This window comes from Pleurodeles waltl, chromosome 3_2 (assembly GCF_031143425.1).
Source record: "Pleurodeles waltl isolate 20211129_DDA chromosome 3_2, aPleWal1.hap1.20221129, whole genome shotgun sequence".
Taxonomy (NCBI): Eukaryota; Metazoa; Chordata; class Amphibia; order Caudata; family Salamandridae; genus Pleurodeles; species Pleurodeles waltl.
Window position 1 is genome coordinate 133,301,899 of NC_090441.1, and position 12,256 is coordinate 133,314,154.

At 40.6% G+C, this 12,256-nt stretch overlaps 1 protein-coding gene across 2 annotated transcripts in view; it reads left to right on the top strand.

Annotated features, from left to right (window-relative positions):
* Positions 1-12,256, top strand: part of PITPNM3 (PITPNM family member 3) — a 1,929,018-nt gene that overhangs the window by 1,865,401 nt on the left and 51,361 nt on the right. For both annotated transcript variants that reach the window (XM_069226994.1, XM_069226995.1), the window contains exon 15: positions 9,949-10,097. In XM_069226994.1, coding sequence (XP_069083095.1) covers positions 9,949-10,097 — 149 coding nt within the window. The remainder of the gene's footprint in view (positions 1-9,948; positions 10,098-12,256) is intronic.

A 12,256-nucleotide genomic window follows, 5' to 3' on the forward strand; every position in this document is an offset into this window, starting at 1 on the left:
AATTAAGGGGAACTAAACATTTAATAGAGCCCCACTGCTCTGAGGCAGCCTGGCCTGCTTGGAAGGCATTAAAAAGTTAAACCCACAAAGTCCTGTGGGAAACATGTCTCCCTCTATCCTACAGGCTATTCACAGAACATGAGACCCCAGCAGAACTCAACCTGAGTAACTTTGGAAAGGTTTCACAGGAAATCAAACTGATTAATAAATACAAAGAAATCCTCAATAAGGATAATAATTTGAATTTTGTTGAGTAAGCAGAAACACACCATCCCAACGATGTCATCAATCATATGATGCTCGGACAAAAAGATCAAACTACACTAATTAGGTGTAGTCCTTGATGGTAGCTGTATGAATGCACGCATGCCTTGCTAGAGAGACTGCCTATAAATGGCAGGCTAATTTTGCAAATTTTCTGCCTAACATCCAAGACCACCCACAGAAATAACAAGTTTATCTTGTTGACCAACTTAATATCTCCGGCGGGACAGAGGTCAAAGAAGGACTCACTGTTTTTATGAACACACACATTTAAGGCTGTTTTTCGCATGAGCGCCAGTCTCTGTGTTGAATTCTCCGCACCCTGAACTGACTAAATTCACCCCAATTAGTACCCGTAGAAAAGAATTAAAACCCCACCTTTTCACACAATAACCCAATTAGAGTATTTAGCCTAGATCCAATAACTTTGATTTAGTCATACACTTGACTTATTATTCAAATGTTAGTTTGTTTTCCTTCTTCTACATTTTAGATCCCGCACAGTTAATCTTCATATTTAATTGTACAATGAAATATTATATTAAATGTAAATTGCCCTGTCACCTATGGTTTCAGGGGGCCGAAACAAATGAATTAACTAATTAGATATTGTCATGGTTCAAAATCACATGCCCCTTCTAATAAAGAAGGAAAAAGAATATGCTGTTGGATGGCACTTACAACGCTTTATTTAAGTCCTTGATTGCCATCTAAGCTCTGTGACACTCCATAACCGTATCAAAGAATGAGAGGCACCTGTGCGCTTTGGAGAGATACTGATCTAATGAACACAAACTGCACTCCAGTCAGCCCTAGAGAGGCCTGTCACTTCCTGCTGAAAAAGGGCAATCACCCACAAACATGTGCCACAGAAATATCAGCATTAGTGCCACCAACTGATGGTGAACACTTCCTTAGTTGTGAGTTATTGGAAGTCTACCACAATGCAATGCAAACTTTTGTTGAGATGCCAGCAGTGTGCTCCCTCAGCCACCTTCTCTCCCAAGCACTGTTAAAGCAACTCTGGAATGAATAAGCTGATCAGCCTTTGGGGTGTGACTACAGGCGTAGGAGTGGTACTTAACTGATGGAATACAAGCAGCATTTCAATCACCCCTGTGTTCATGAATGCACAGAAATATCCACATTGGTCCACCAGCAGACGGTGAACACTTCCTTACTTGTGAGATACTGAAACTATCATGACCTGCATTTACCAGTCCCCACATCACAAATTTACCTGGCTCATTGATCTCCATATCACTTGCCTCAGTGGAGGTAAGCCTCACCTTCACATGGGTTTGCAGTATTCCATGACAGACTTTTAACAAAGTATATGAGCTGGTGCCTATCTGAGCTCATGAAGATTTGAGAAGGGACCTTCAAGAGTTACAAAAATGCAGATGGTCTTCACTTCATAAAGCTGTTCTCTAATTCATGTCTTAAGTGCCAATACCCAGTGTATCTCAACGTGCCAGGGAAAACGGGGTGACTCCATAACTCACAGGGGACAAGGTATACATACATGTAACAAAAGAAACAGACAGATGTTATATTCTTAGCTGCCAGAGTCCCTTCTTTACATCTGCCAATGAAGGATATAATGGTCAGAAATTCCTTTGAATACTTATTAGCTTAATTTATTCAATAATATGTAAGACTAGTAAATCTGGATTAAGACATTTGCATTGAAAATACATACACAAAGTAAAAGGTTTAGACCACTGAATAGTGGCTTGGTGCAGAACAGTAAATGAAAAATTAAACGCTGGGCACTAAATTTGTACAAAAGATGTTCTATCAATACACAGGTTAGAAAATATTTTTCATGCAAAAAAGAAATCTAATTTGTACACATATAAATAGACATTTCAGCCTCAGATATTTGAAACTCAACAAGGTCATTATCAGGACAATTGATTTGTTAGGTCTTCAAAACATCTGTCACCATTAAAACCGACAATGTAAGTGAAAGCCTATTGAAATTACAGTACGTAATACATGGCACTCTCAACATGTGTCATAGTCAATGTTCAACAAGTTCTATTAAATTGATTTAGTGGCTCAAAAAATGTATTTGTAAACGGGAAGCAATAAGTGCTAGCGTCACTTTCTCCAGAGATATTAGAGGTTAAAACGTAATGCAAAATACAACAAACTGGTTCTGCAGGATGGTTATTATAGCCATATTAAAAGTACGCCACTAGATTTTATAAGTGATGGCATATTACCACCAGCGCTGGGCAATAATGCCCCTACATTTACAGCATGGAACCAATGGAAAGTTTTGTTTTTGCATAGGTAAGTGGCTATAAGGGAGATTTGCAATGGTGGTATCCTGGAAAAATGCCCATCTCTGCAATTTACATTGACTGGCCCATGGAGTACAGCAGTCCTAAGATTAGGCCTCTAGGTAGCACCATAGCTGCAATAGCATCTTGTCTTAGAGGATGACAATTCACAGAAAATCAAGTATAATTATAAAGAAAACTACATCACTCATATCATTGGGTACACTAACCACCAAAATAAAAGTAAGAGCAAAATAAGAGCAACAGGAGGTACCGCAATCCACTTTCATTACCTCAGTCAGAAAAAGCTTAGATCATCAAATATAATGAACCAAGAAAACAGATAAAAACATATTGTATAGATGCTGTTCAATAGAATGAGAGGTGCCCCACAAACAAAGGGACAGAGTACCATTTTATACACACAACTGTACATATGTGGAACCTCCCCAAGTAATGTAGGAAGGTAGGTATAAACATACCATCCACTAACCTTCAAAATATCCACATAACCTCTAATTATTTTAGTCTACATGTTATCCTTAAATCCACTAACTATATTTTCTCTATGCACTGGTACATCTTGTTTCTAACTCATTTCCTTTAGTAGTAAACTCAACAATAGCATCATTAACATGATCTGAAGCATATCCCATAGTAGTACGTAAGCACGACAACAGTTCCACTAAGATTAATAATATTATTATTATTAACACTAACTGTACAATTGTCCAGCATCTCCTGAGACAAAAATACCTGCTGTGGTGACCAAACTATAAAAATGTTCTTTCAAACATTAATAGATTTCTACTTTTTCTTATTATTTTACAATTATATAACAATAATCAAAACAAAAAATCAAAATAATTTCAGTGTCTTTTCAAAAGTTCATTTCAAAAACTTATTTCAGTTTGGTTTGCAATTCTCTTTGTTAAACATCAGTCTCAATAATTTTATCTCAAAAAGTTTATTTATTCGATTCAAGGTAACTCTACTTCTGTTTCAAACTCAGCCTTTGTTTCCCTCTCAAACTTGTACTGGCATTGATTCACCAATGCATACTCATCCAAAATCATTTTACCTTTTCTTCTACTTCTTCTTCTGAAACTGTAGCTAAATACACCCATTCAGGTGAGGCATATTTTCAATTTAGAACTCAGTTTCTCTCAGGATATTGTCAGGATCACAGTGTTTTCTTTTGCAATTTATCTTCCTTGGAATATCTTCTTCAACTTTTTAGCCAAACACAACCGTCTTTGTCAGAGTTTCTTTACTCTCCAAAGAACATAAACTCAAACTCGAACGTTGGTCAGATTTGTCTTTGCCTGCTATTTTCACTGTGAACTTCTTCCTTCCTTTGGAGGTCTTTGCTACTTTGATCTTCAACTGCAAATTGCCACTGCTTGAATCAGAGAATACTTCTTCTTGCTGCCACTCATGCTTTTATTCTTAGTACTGCAATAGCTCTTCACTCAATTCCTGAAGATTGTGATCTACAACTACAAATATATTTTTAGTTCATCTCAAATGCTGTGCAGATTAGTTTCAAAAACTAATTTGTAAATTGCGTTCCAAAATCAGTTTCATTAGATGGAAGAAGTCAAAATCTCAATATTAACTCTGTCAACAGCAATTTGGCAACTGTAAGACTATTTGGTTTCCTGGTGGAAAATACTTCCACCCAACTAAAAAACAAGCTGGTAAGTACCAAGATGTACTTCAAACCATTAAAATTTGGCATTTCAATAAAACCTTCTTGGGGTCTTGTAAATTGGCTTACTGATTTGCCATTATGAACAGTAACTGTTCTTTTGTCTTGATTATTTAGATGACATATCAGACATCAGCTGCAAACATCCTAAGCAACATTTTGAAAACCTGTATTTTTCTAGTACCTTGTGAATATTCTAATCAAACGATCCCTACTTGCATGGGACCTGTTATGTAAATATTTCCAAATGGGATATAACTTTGAGTCAGGCAAGAAATACTGATGCTCTGCAGGCATATACAAATCCTGCTCATTTCACTTGTAGCCTAATCTCTTCCATTTTCTTTTCTCATTTTCTGGAACGTCCTCCTTTAACTCTCTCAGTTCACTCAAAGAAGTGTGCATTGCATCCATAAATAACCAATTTACATTATCTGAAATTTGTACTGAATTAGTTCTCAATTCTCCCTTTCACCCTCTTGTACAACTATCTCATCTTGTAATGTGCAATATTTTGCCACTTGGTCTGCATACTTATTTCCAAGCATGACCATATCCTTTCCACTTTTACTTGCAATATATTTGACCACAACAATTTCCTTTGGTTCTTGTATGACTTCCAACAAGTCCAGCATGTAAGCACCATTCTTTGTATGGGCTTCTGATGATGTCATAAAATTGCTTTGCAGACATACTTGACCATAGTCATGGACAAGTCCAAAACCATAGTGGCTGTCTGTATAAATTGTCACATCCCAATTTTCTGATAAGTAACAAGCTCTCGTCTCGTTAGGTTTGTCAGAGAAGATGTCTCTAAAGTCTCAGAAATCGAACATACTGCATAGGCAACTCTCAAAGCTCCATATTGGTCTCTCAAGCAAGAACTATCAAAAAACAGTGTTAAAACATCAATTTCCAAAGGTATCTGATTAATGTACTGTCTTCGTTTACAATTATGATCCAGTGCATCATTCATTTTAGCATTTTCCCTGTCTTCACAACTGTTGTCTGACATAGAAAGCAATGTTTCTGACTTTAAAACATTGTGGGGGTCATTCCAACCCTGGCGATCAATGACCGCCGGGTTGGAGGACCGCGGGAGCACCGCCGACAGGCCGGCGGTGCTCCCAAGGGCATTCCGACCGCGGCGGTAAAGCCGCGGTCGGACCGGCAACACTGGCGGTCTCCCGCCAGTGTACCGCCGCCCTTTGGAATCCTCCAAGGCGGCGCAGCTAGCTGCGCCGCCGAGGGGATTCCGACCCCCCCTACCGCCATCCAGTTCCCGGCGGTCCGCCCGCCGGGAACCGGATGGCGGTAGGGGGGGTCGCGGGGCCCCCGTAAGAGGGCCCCTACAAGTATTTCACTGTCTGCTTGGCAGACAGTGAAATACGCGACGGGTGCAACAGCACCCGTCGCACCTTCCCACTCCGCCGGCTCGATTACGAGCCGGCATCCTCGTGGGAAGGGAGTTTTTCCCAGGGCTGGCGGGCGGTCTTTTGGCGACCGCCCGCCAGCCCAGGGAAAAACTTAGAATACCCTCCGCGGTCTTTCGACCGCGGAGCGGTATTTCGGAGGGGGGAACTCTGGCGGGCGGCCTCCGCCGCCCGTCAGGGTCAGAATGACCCCCTGTGTCTCCTAATAGAGTCAGTCTGCTGTTAGGAATATGCTGTGTTCTACTTCTGGTCAACTGAATGTGGGACATATATATAGTTAAAGGATGGCCCACAACCATCCTTGCACTTTCAGCTACAAAAAATTTCAAACAACCTTGATGACTTATAGCAACTGGATCCAACACAGCAGAAAGATAATAGTTCTGTGTAAGAATTGAAAGCGCAAATCAATTTCTCTCAGAGAAGAACAAAATATTTGAAATTGCAATCAGGCGAATCGACAGACAACAGTACCCAACAATTGCAAGAAACATCCGAAGCTCCCGCTGTGTGGTCATCTGACTTATTTTTAGAATAGCAGAAAAACATTTTTTTAGACTTTCTCACACCCTTCTCAACATAGTGTCCAAGATAGATGACTTCCTTCTAACAATACTTAGTCTTATGTCTGTTTTCAGCTACATGATTTAGCAAAACAACTGTATTCAGTTTAGAGTCACCTTTTGTCTTAGAGGCTACCAGTAGATCATCAATATATTGCACTAACACTGAAATGCATGGCATCTTCAAACTTCATAGAACTTTCCTAAAAAATGGGCTCAAAATCTAAGGATTTTCTGGGAATCTACACTACATGAGAACTTGCTTCAAAAATGTAAATGCTTAAAAGAATTGTGATTCCTCATTCAAAGTAATTGAGAATAATTCTTGGTATAAGTTGATGCCTCTGATGAAATCTGAAATAAAAATCACTGCTGGAGTTTGTACCACTGGACAACATGGAACAATAATCTTATTGATCTTGAACAATTATCCACTTGCCATTTGTTTTTAATTCCCTTCGCAGAAGCCTTACCAGGACTACCAAGTACCTCCCTTACTGAATCTTTTTTCAGTCACTGGTTTTATTCCCTCTTCTGTCTTTTTTGTATTGTTTAGGATTAGGAAATATGCGTCTGGTTTGACTTTCATTTTGTCTGGCTTAGCATTTTTAATCAATCCAATCTCTTTTCCAGTAAAATCCAGGGTGCCTTTAAAAGACTTAATGGCATTTCTACAACACAGAGTCTGTGTCTCCAGGCCTGCAATGCACAATGACAATAAAACTTCTGATTTTCAGTAGACCAACCAACAAAGAAAGATAGGCATTTAGCGCAGCTTGAGAAGCAATACAACCTAAATAGCAGTGCAACTCATCCTACAGCAGTAGAAGTGTAAATCCTGGGAAAGTTGTTCCTCAGGAGGCTGAGAAATGAAACCTTCCAGATGTGCATCATGAGGAGAAGCTATAACAGTTTCAGCTTTGTGTTAGGTGTATTTGTTTCTCCCCTACATAAATTCACCCTCATGGTGATATTCCATCCAAGAAACATGCATCAACGATTGTATTTTTGCTGCAGTTCACACCTTTTTCTGCCTGCCATCAATCTAAGAGTGAAAGTCGTTTAAAAAGGGCGGTGATGGGTTGTTCATGGGAGCATTAGGTCATTGGCCTAACCACAACATGACCAGTCATTGTGTGGCTTTATTTGGAAGTCATACAGTGACTGGCTGTTTTTCTGTGAATGTTTCTCTGGCAGTGTGCACCCTCAGTTTGCGCAACGTAACTGATGGCACCGTGCGTAAGGGTGTGAAGGAGAGAACAATGCCACTGAGGGAACAGCCTGGTTCTCTATGGCCAGTGAGCACATGTGGGGGGTAGGCTAAGTGAGGCAGTGTCTGGCACTCATTTTCTTGATCCAACTTTGGTGCAGTCACTTGCTGGTTGGCACCATAAAAATAAATATCCCATCCTTTGGTGAAATTCAGCACTACTATGAGTTTTTTGGTTAAATCCTCTTATAGGACCAGTGGGTAATAATGCAGTTGTGTAAATTAATGCCGTACTGTTTAGATGCATTTTCTCTACCTTACTTTAGGCATTTGAGGGATTCTATAATCTTCAACTAGCAGTTCCATAAGGAAGTGCTTCTTATTAGGGTTGGGTGATAAATTCTGCTTCGCCCACGGAGTTGGCAGTATTTTGGCCAACCCACATTACGCTTGTGATGTGGCGTTCTGGCCAAATTCCACCAACCATTGTGTGCCAGAGTTTGTGTCAAGTGCAGCTCGCCAGCGATGTGTTGGCGAGCGAGATTTAGCATCCTCCAGCATGATTTTCCATCATTAGGGGGGCCACAGCGAGATTTCTGTAGATCAGGTGGTTGTGGGCAGTCACAACCGTTCACTGTCAAAAACCTGCTGCTCAAGTAGATAATCTACTTCAGTGGCAGCCAAATAAACACGAGAACCAGCGTCCTTGGGAACACCACGTGGTGCCATTCATGCTGATGTTTCGCGCTGAATGAGCTCCCGTAGCGAAAAATCAGTGTGAGCAGTGTGATCTGCCTATGTGTGCCCTTTCGTAGAACTCTGCTGAATCTCGCAGAGTTTTCATGTAACTCCATGGAATTCCATAAAGTGAAACCCTTTAGGTTTCACCCACACCTACTTTTTTCTCCTTGAGCAAGAGGTTGATCAACAATTAGATAAAAATTCCAGGTTCCCGAAATACTGTACAGATACAGTTTAGTATTGAAGCAAATAACGACATGTGTCTAGTCACCCATTCATGTGATCATGAAATAATGATTCTTTTTTACAGTGTGAAAAAGTGAACATAACTACCCCAAGATTCTTATGAAATACATGTTTTAAGATGCATAAGATGACTTAACTAATGAAGAGTAATTTTAAATTAATTCTAATTAACAAAGAATATTTAAAATCCAATTAAAGAAAAGTATTTAGTAAATACAGAAGTCTTTTTCGTCAGTCCATTTGTCCCTCCTTGGGGTGGTTTAGTTACCGCCTTGGACATCGTCCTGTTACATGGCTAATTGCACTTTTGCCAATAAGTTTGACTGCAAGCAAACTTCTTTTTCCTTTTGTGTGCTGCTTCATGCTCCGGCAGTGGCGCTTTGAATTGGCTCGCTTATGTGAAACTATATTACTTCTCATTTTCAATTTGTGTGGCAAGAAAAGTCTGGTTAGTAGTTTACAACGCTAATAGCTCTAACGCGAGCAAATGCGAGACCTATTCCATTGCAAATGCTTGTTATTTGATTGGGCCACAGCAATTTAGGAAGGTGTAGTGAATCCTGCAGTGCAGTTTCTTTGCTGTTCCGGATGACTGTTTCCAAGACCATGCAGAGTGGCCAGAAGCTGTGCATGTTTCCTCGCAATAGGCCAGGTAAAAAAAAAAACATGAATGAAACTTTCCTATCTAAGGAGACATGCTTATCACTGCAACACTGCAGCAAAATGAGGCATGAATCCGCTCCGCCTGGCATCCTTCATTGCACATGCACAGGCCTTGGCCTTTTCTCATTCACATCTGCTGACTCGTACAAAGAAAGTTTTCATGGGAAAACAAGTGACTACAGCAACAAACAGCCAGCTGAGATGAGGTTATTAATTTTCCAATTTTGTGCCAGGGGCGCTGGCATTAATGAATGAAAAAAGCAACCAGCTGCCACTGTTGTCTGCTTTAGTTTACTATCCTTGGAACAGAGCTGTAAACTCCCATTATATATCGATTAGGACAGTGGGCACTGGCGCTTGCTTTTACTTCTACACGATTTCCTTACATGGTAATTATTGTTTCTAATTACAGAAGCCCTGCTATTAGTGCTCCAAGTTTTTAAATATTTCAAGAGGATCTTTTTATAATTGGCTTTTCAACTCATTGCTTCATAACCGAATTCATCATCAACATTAGATGCACCATTTTGTCCTCAGAGGAGAGCTCTTCCTCACCTGTTTACTCTGCCACTCTCATAAAAAACCTTTACTCCTCGCCACTTTGAAAAGGCACAAACTGCTGCAGAGGCAGAGGAATATATCATGTTTGCAAACGTGTCTTTTGTAGTTTGTGAAATATGCTATAAAATGTTTTGGAATACAGCAAGTTCCAGAATTCACCTCAACTGCGAATCACACTGTAACGGGTTATCGAAAGGTTTCCTGAAAACTGTCTTCGTACATATTTCAAAAAATAACATTTTTAAATGGTCTGTGCTTCCCACAGGTAGATATCCTCATCATGACAGAGCCCTCCACCGGGCGATGGGTGTACTTTGACACAGAGATCTCTAACAGTAGTGGGCGGATCTCCTACAGCATCCCCAAGGACAGGAGGCTCGGAGTGGGAGTCTACCCCATCAAAATGGTGGTAAGGTAAGAATGTGCTGTGACGTATGTGGAACATTGTTTTTTTAACTTTCTTTTCAGGGCATTATCTTAAAGAGAAACTCTCTGCCTCCATTAAATCAATCCTGAGGAACATCTTTTCCATTAGTTCAGATGATGTTGCACTGTCATAAAGTTGGGTTAGGTTTCTTTGTAGATATATGATAGCAGAAATGAACCTAAATCCTGATTGAGAGTACCAGCAGTAGGTCCACCCACATTCCTTAATCTCTAAACTATGAATGTACAGATTCCAGCCCAGTGGGGGCTTCACCATTTAACAGCATTTACAAAGCTAAAGCCGAAGATGTTCTGGAAATAATTTCACCAAATCTGTCTTTGATGAATTCCACTGAAGAGAAAGAAGGATTTGGGAATTATGGCAAACACGTGAATATTGTACTGCTGTGAATACCTATCGTGTTGTTTACGTAAAGACCAACCACAAAAGAAGATCTTGGGTAATATCAGTTGTTCTGTGGGATATTTTTAATCAGTTATATAATACTGACGTCACAGGATAGGAATCTGCTCTATGTTCCTTACAAAAGACAGAAAATTTTAAAAAAAACACGGTGGGATTGAAAGGCAGGTTTATGAAGCACTTATGTCTAGAGTTTAGACTTAGTAACTAAAGGGCATATTTATCAAAGATTTTTGGTCACCCTTTCGCCACACAAGGGGCGCAATGGCGGAGGCAAAACCTAAGTGAGATTTATCAAGCCACGCATGAAGAGAAAATGAGGAACAAGAGGGGTCCACTCCCCAACAAACAAGGCAAATAGAGATGAAAGATATATTGGGCAATCAAGAGGATGAAGTTCTCTTTCTGGGAGAGTCTTTTGTGTAAAAATAATTGAATGAAACTCTCTTTACGGGTAAAGTTCTTGATAACAGGTTTTCTCCAGAATCACACAGAACCATTTTGCAAAGGATTGCTTTCTCCTCTTCAGTGGGTATGCCCTTACAGCACCTGTTTTCCCAATTGTGAAAATGTAAGTGGTAGAACATTTCAAGCTTGAAACCATATCACTGTCAGCTGAGGCTGTGGCTGTCCACCATGGAGCTGACCGGTCGGCTATTTCAGGTTGTCCACTAATAGCCTCATTATGAGTTTTGCAGTGACAGTCCGGACGCCGCACTCCTGGTGGTCTGACCACCAGATTATGATCCTGGTGGTTGGACCACCAGGAGCCCGCCACCTCTGCCAGAATCAGGGATCCCGATGGGCTGGCAGGGGGTCAAAGTCGTGGTCAGCCATGGCAGTGCCGGGTTTGGCACCGCCGTGGTGGTCATGATTTTGCTTTCTTCCAACCTTTTCCTGACAGGATCCCCGCTGTGAAAAGGCTGGTGGAAAGGCAGCTTTGGACCACATGTTGTGGGTAGTGCAGGGCCCCCCGTGAGCACCCTCAGATTGCGCACTGTCTGAGGGTGCTGTGTGGGACAGCATTGGCCTCGGCACCCTGAGGGACCCGAGGCCAATGCCACTGCACTGTTTCCACAGTGTGATGGTAACAGCAGCCACTCACAAGACGGAACCACTGTAGACTATGACAATATCTAGGTAGCAAAAGGGGTGCCATAGCACTTTTAGGAAGGATGTGACGCATCTAATGGAAAAGGGATTTGGGGGAAGATCGACTGCTTGTCCCATTTCTGCTGTTTCCTTTCCTTTTTTCTTCTGTAACATTTATTGTACCGCAAGGAAAAGTAAAAAAAAAGTATAAAGGGATGAATTTGTCATACCTGCCATTTTGCAACCTAAACATTTGGGAGGGAGTCGGTACACTTGATATTATTTTTCCACCTCCATTCTGTCCCTTTACTTATCAGTTCCTTACTAAAAGTCACTACTGTCGGTATGTACCAGTTGCCCTGCAGTGACTCAAACCCACTGGGCCAGATTCCATGTAACCAGCCTAATACATCCCGATAGATCCATTGTAACACCTACTTTTTAGTGGGCAGCAATTCAACTTCAAAAAACAAAATTCCTAAATCATAATGTATATAAGCACATCATAGCAATTTAATTTTAAAACATCTTTTAATCAACCATTTTTCAAGCTATTAAAACGGTACTTGCACATTTGAACTTTTCTAATTACACATTAGCCCTATAACTAAAGCACCAGCCAATTATACAA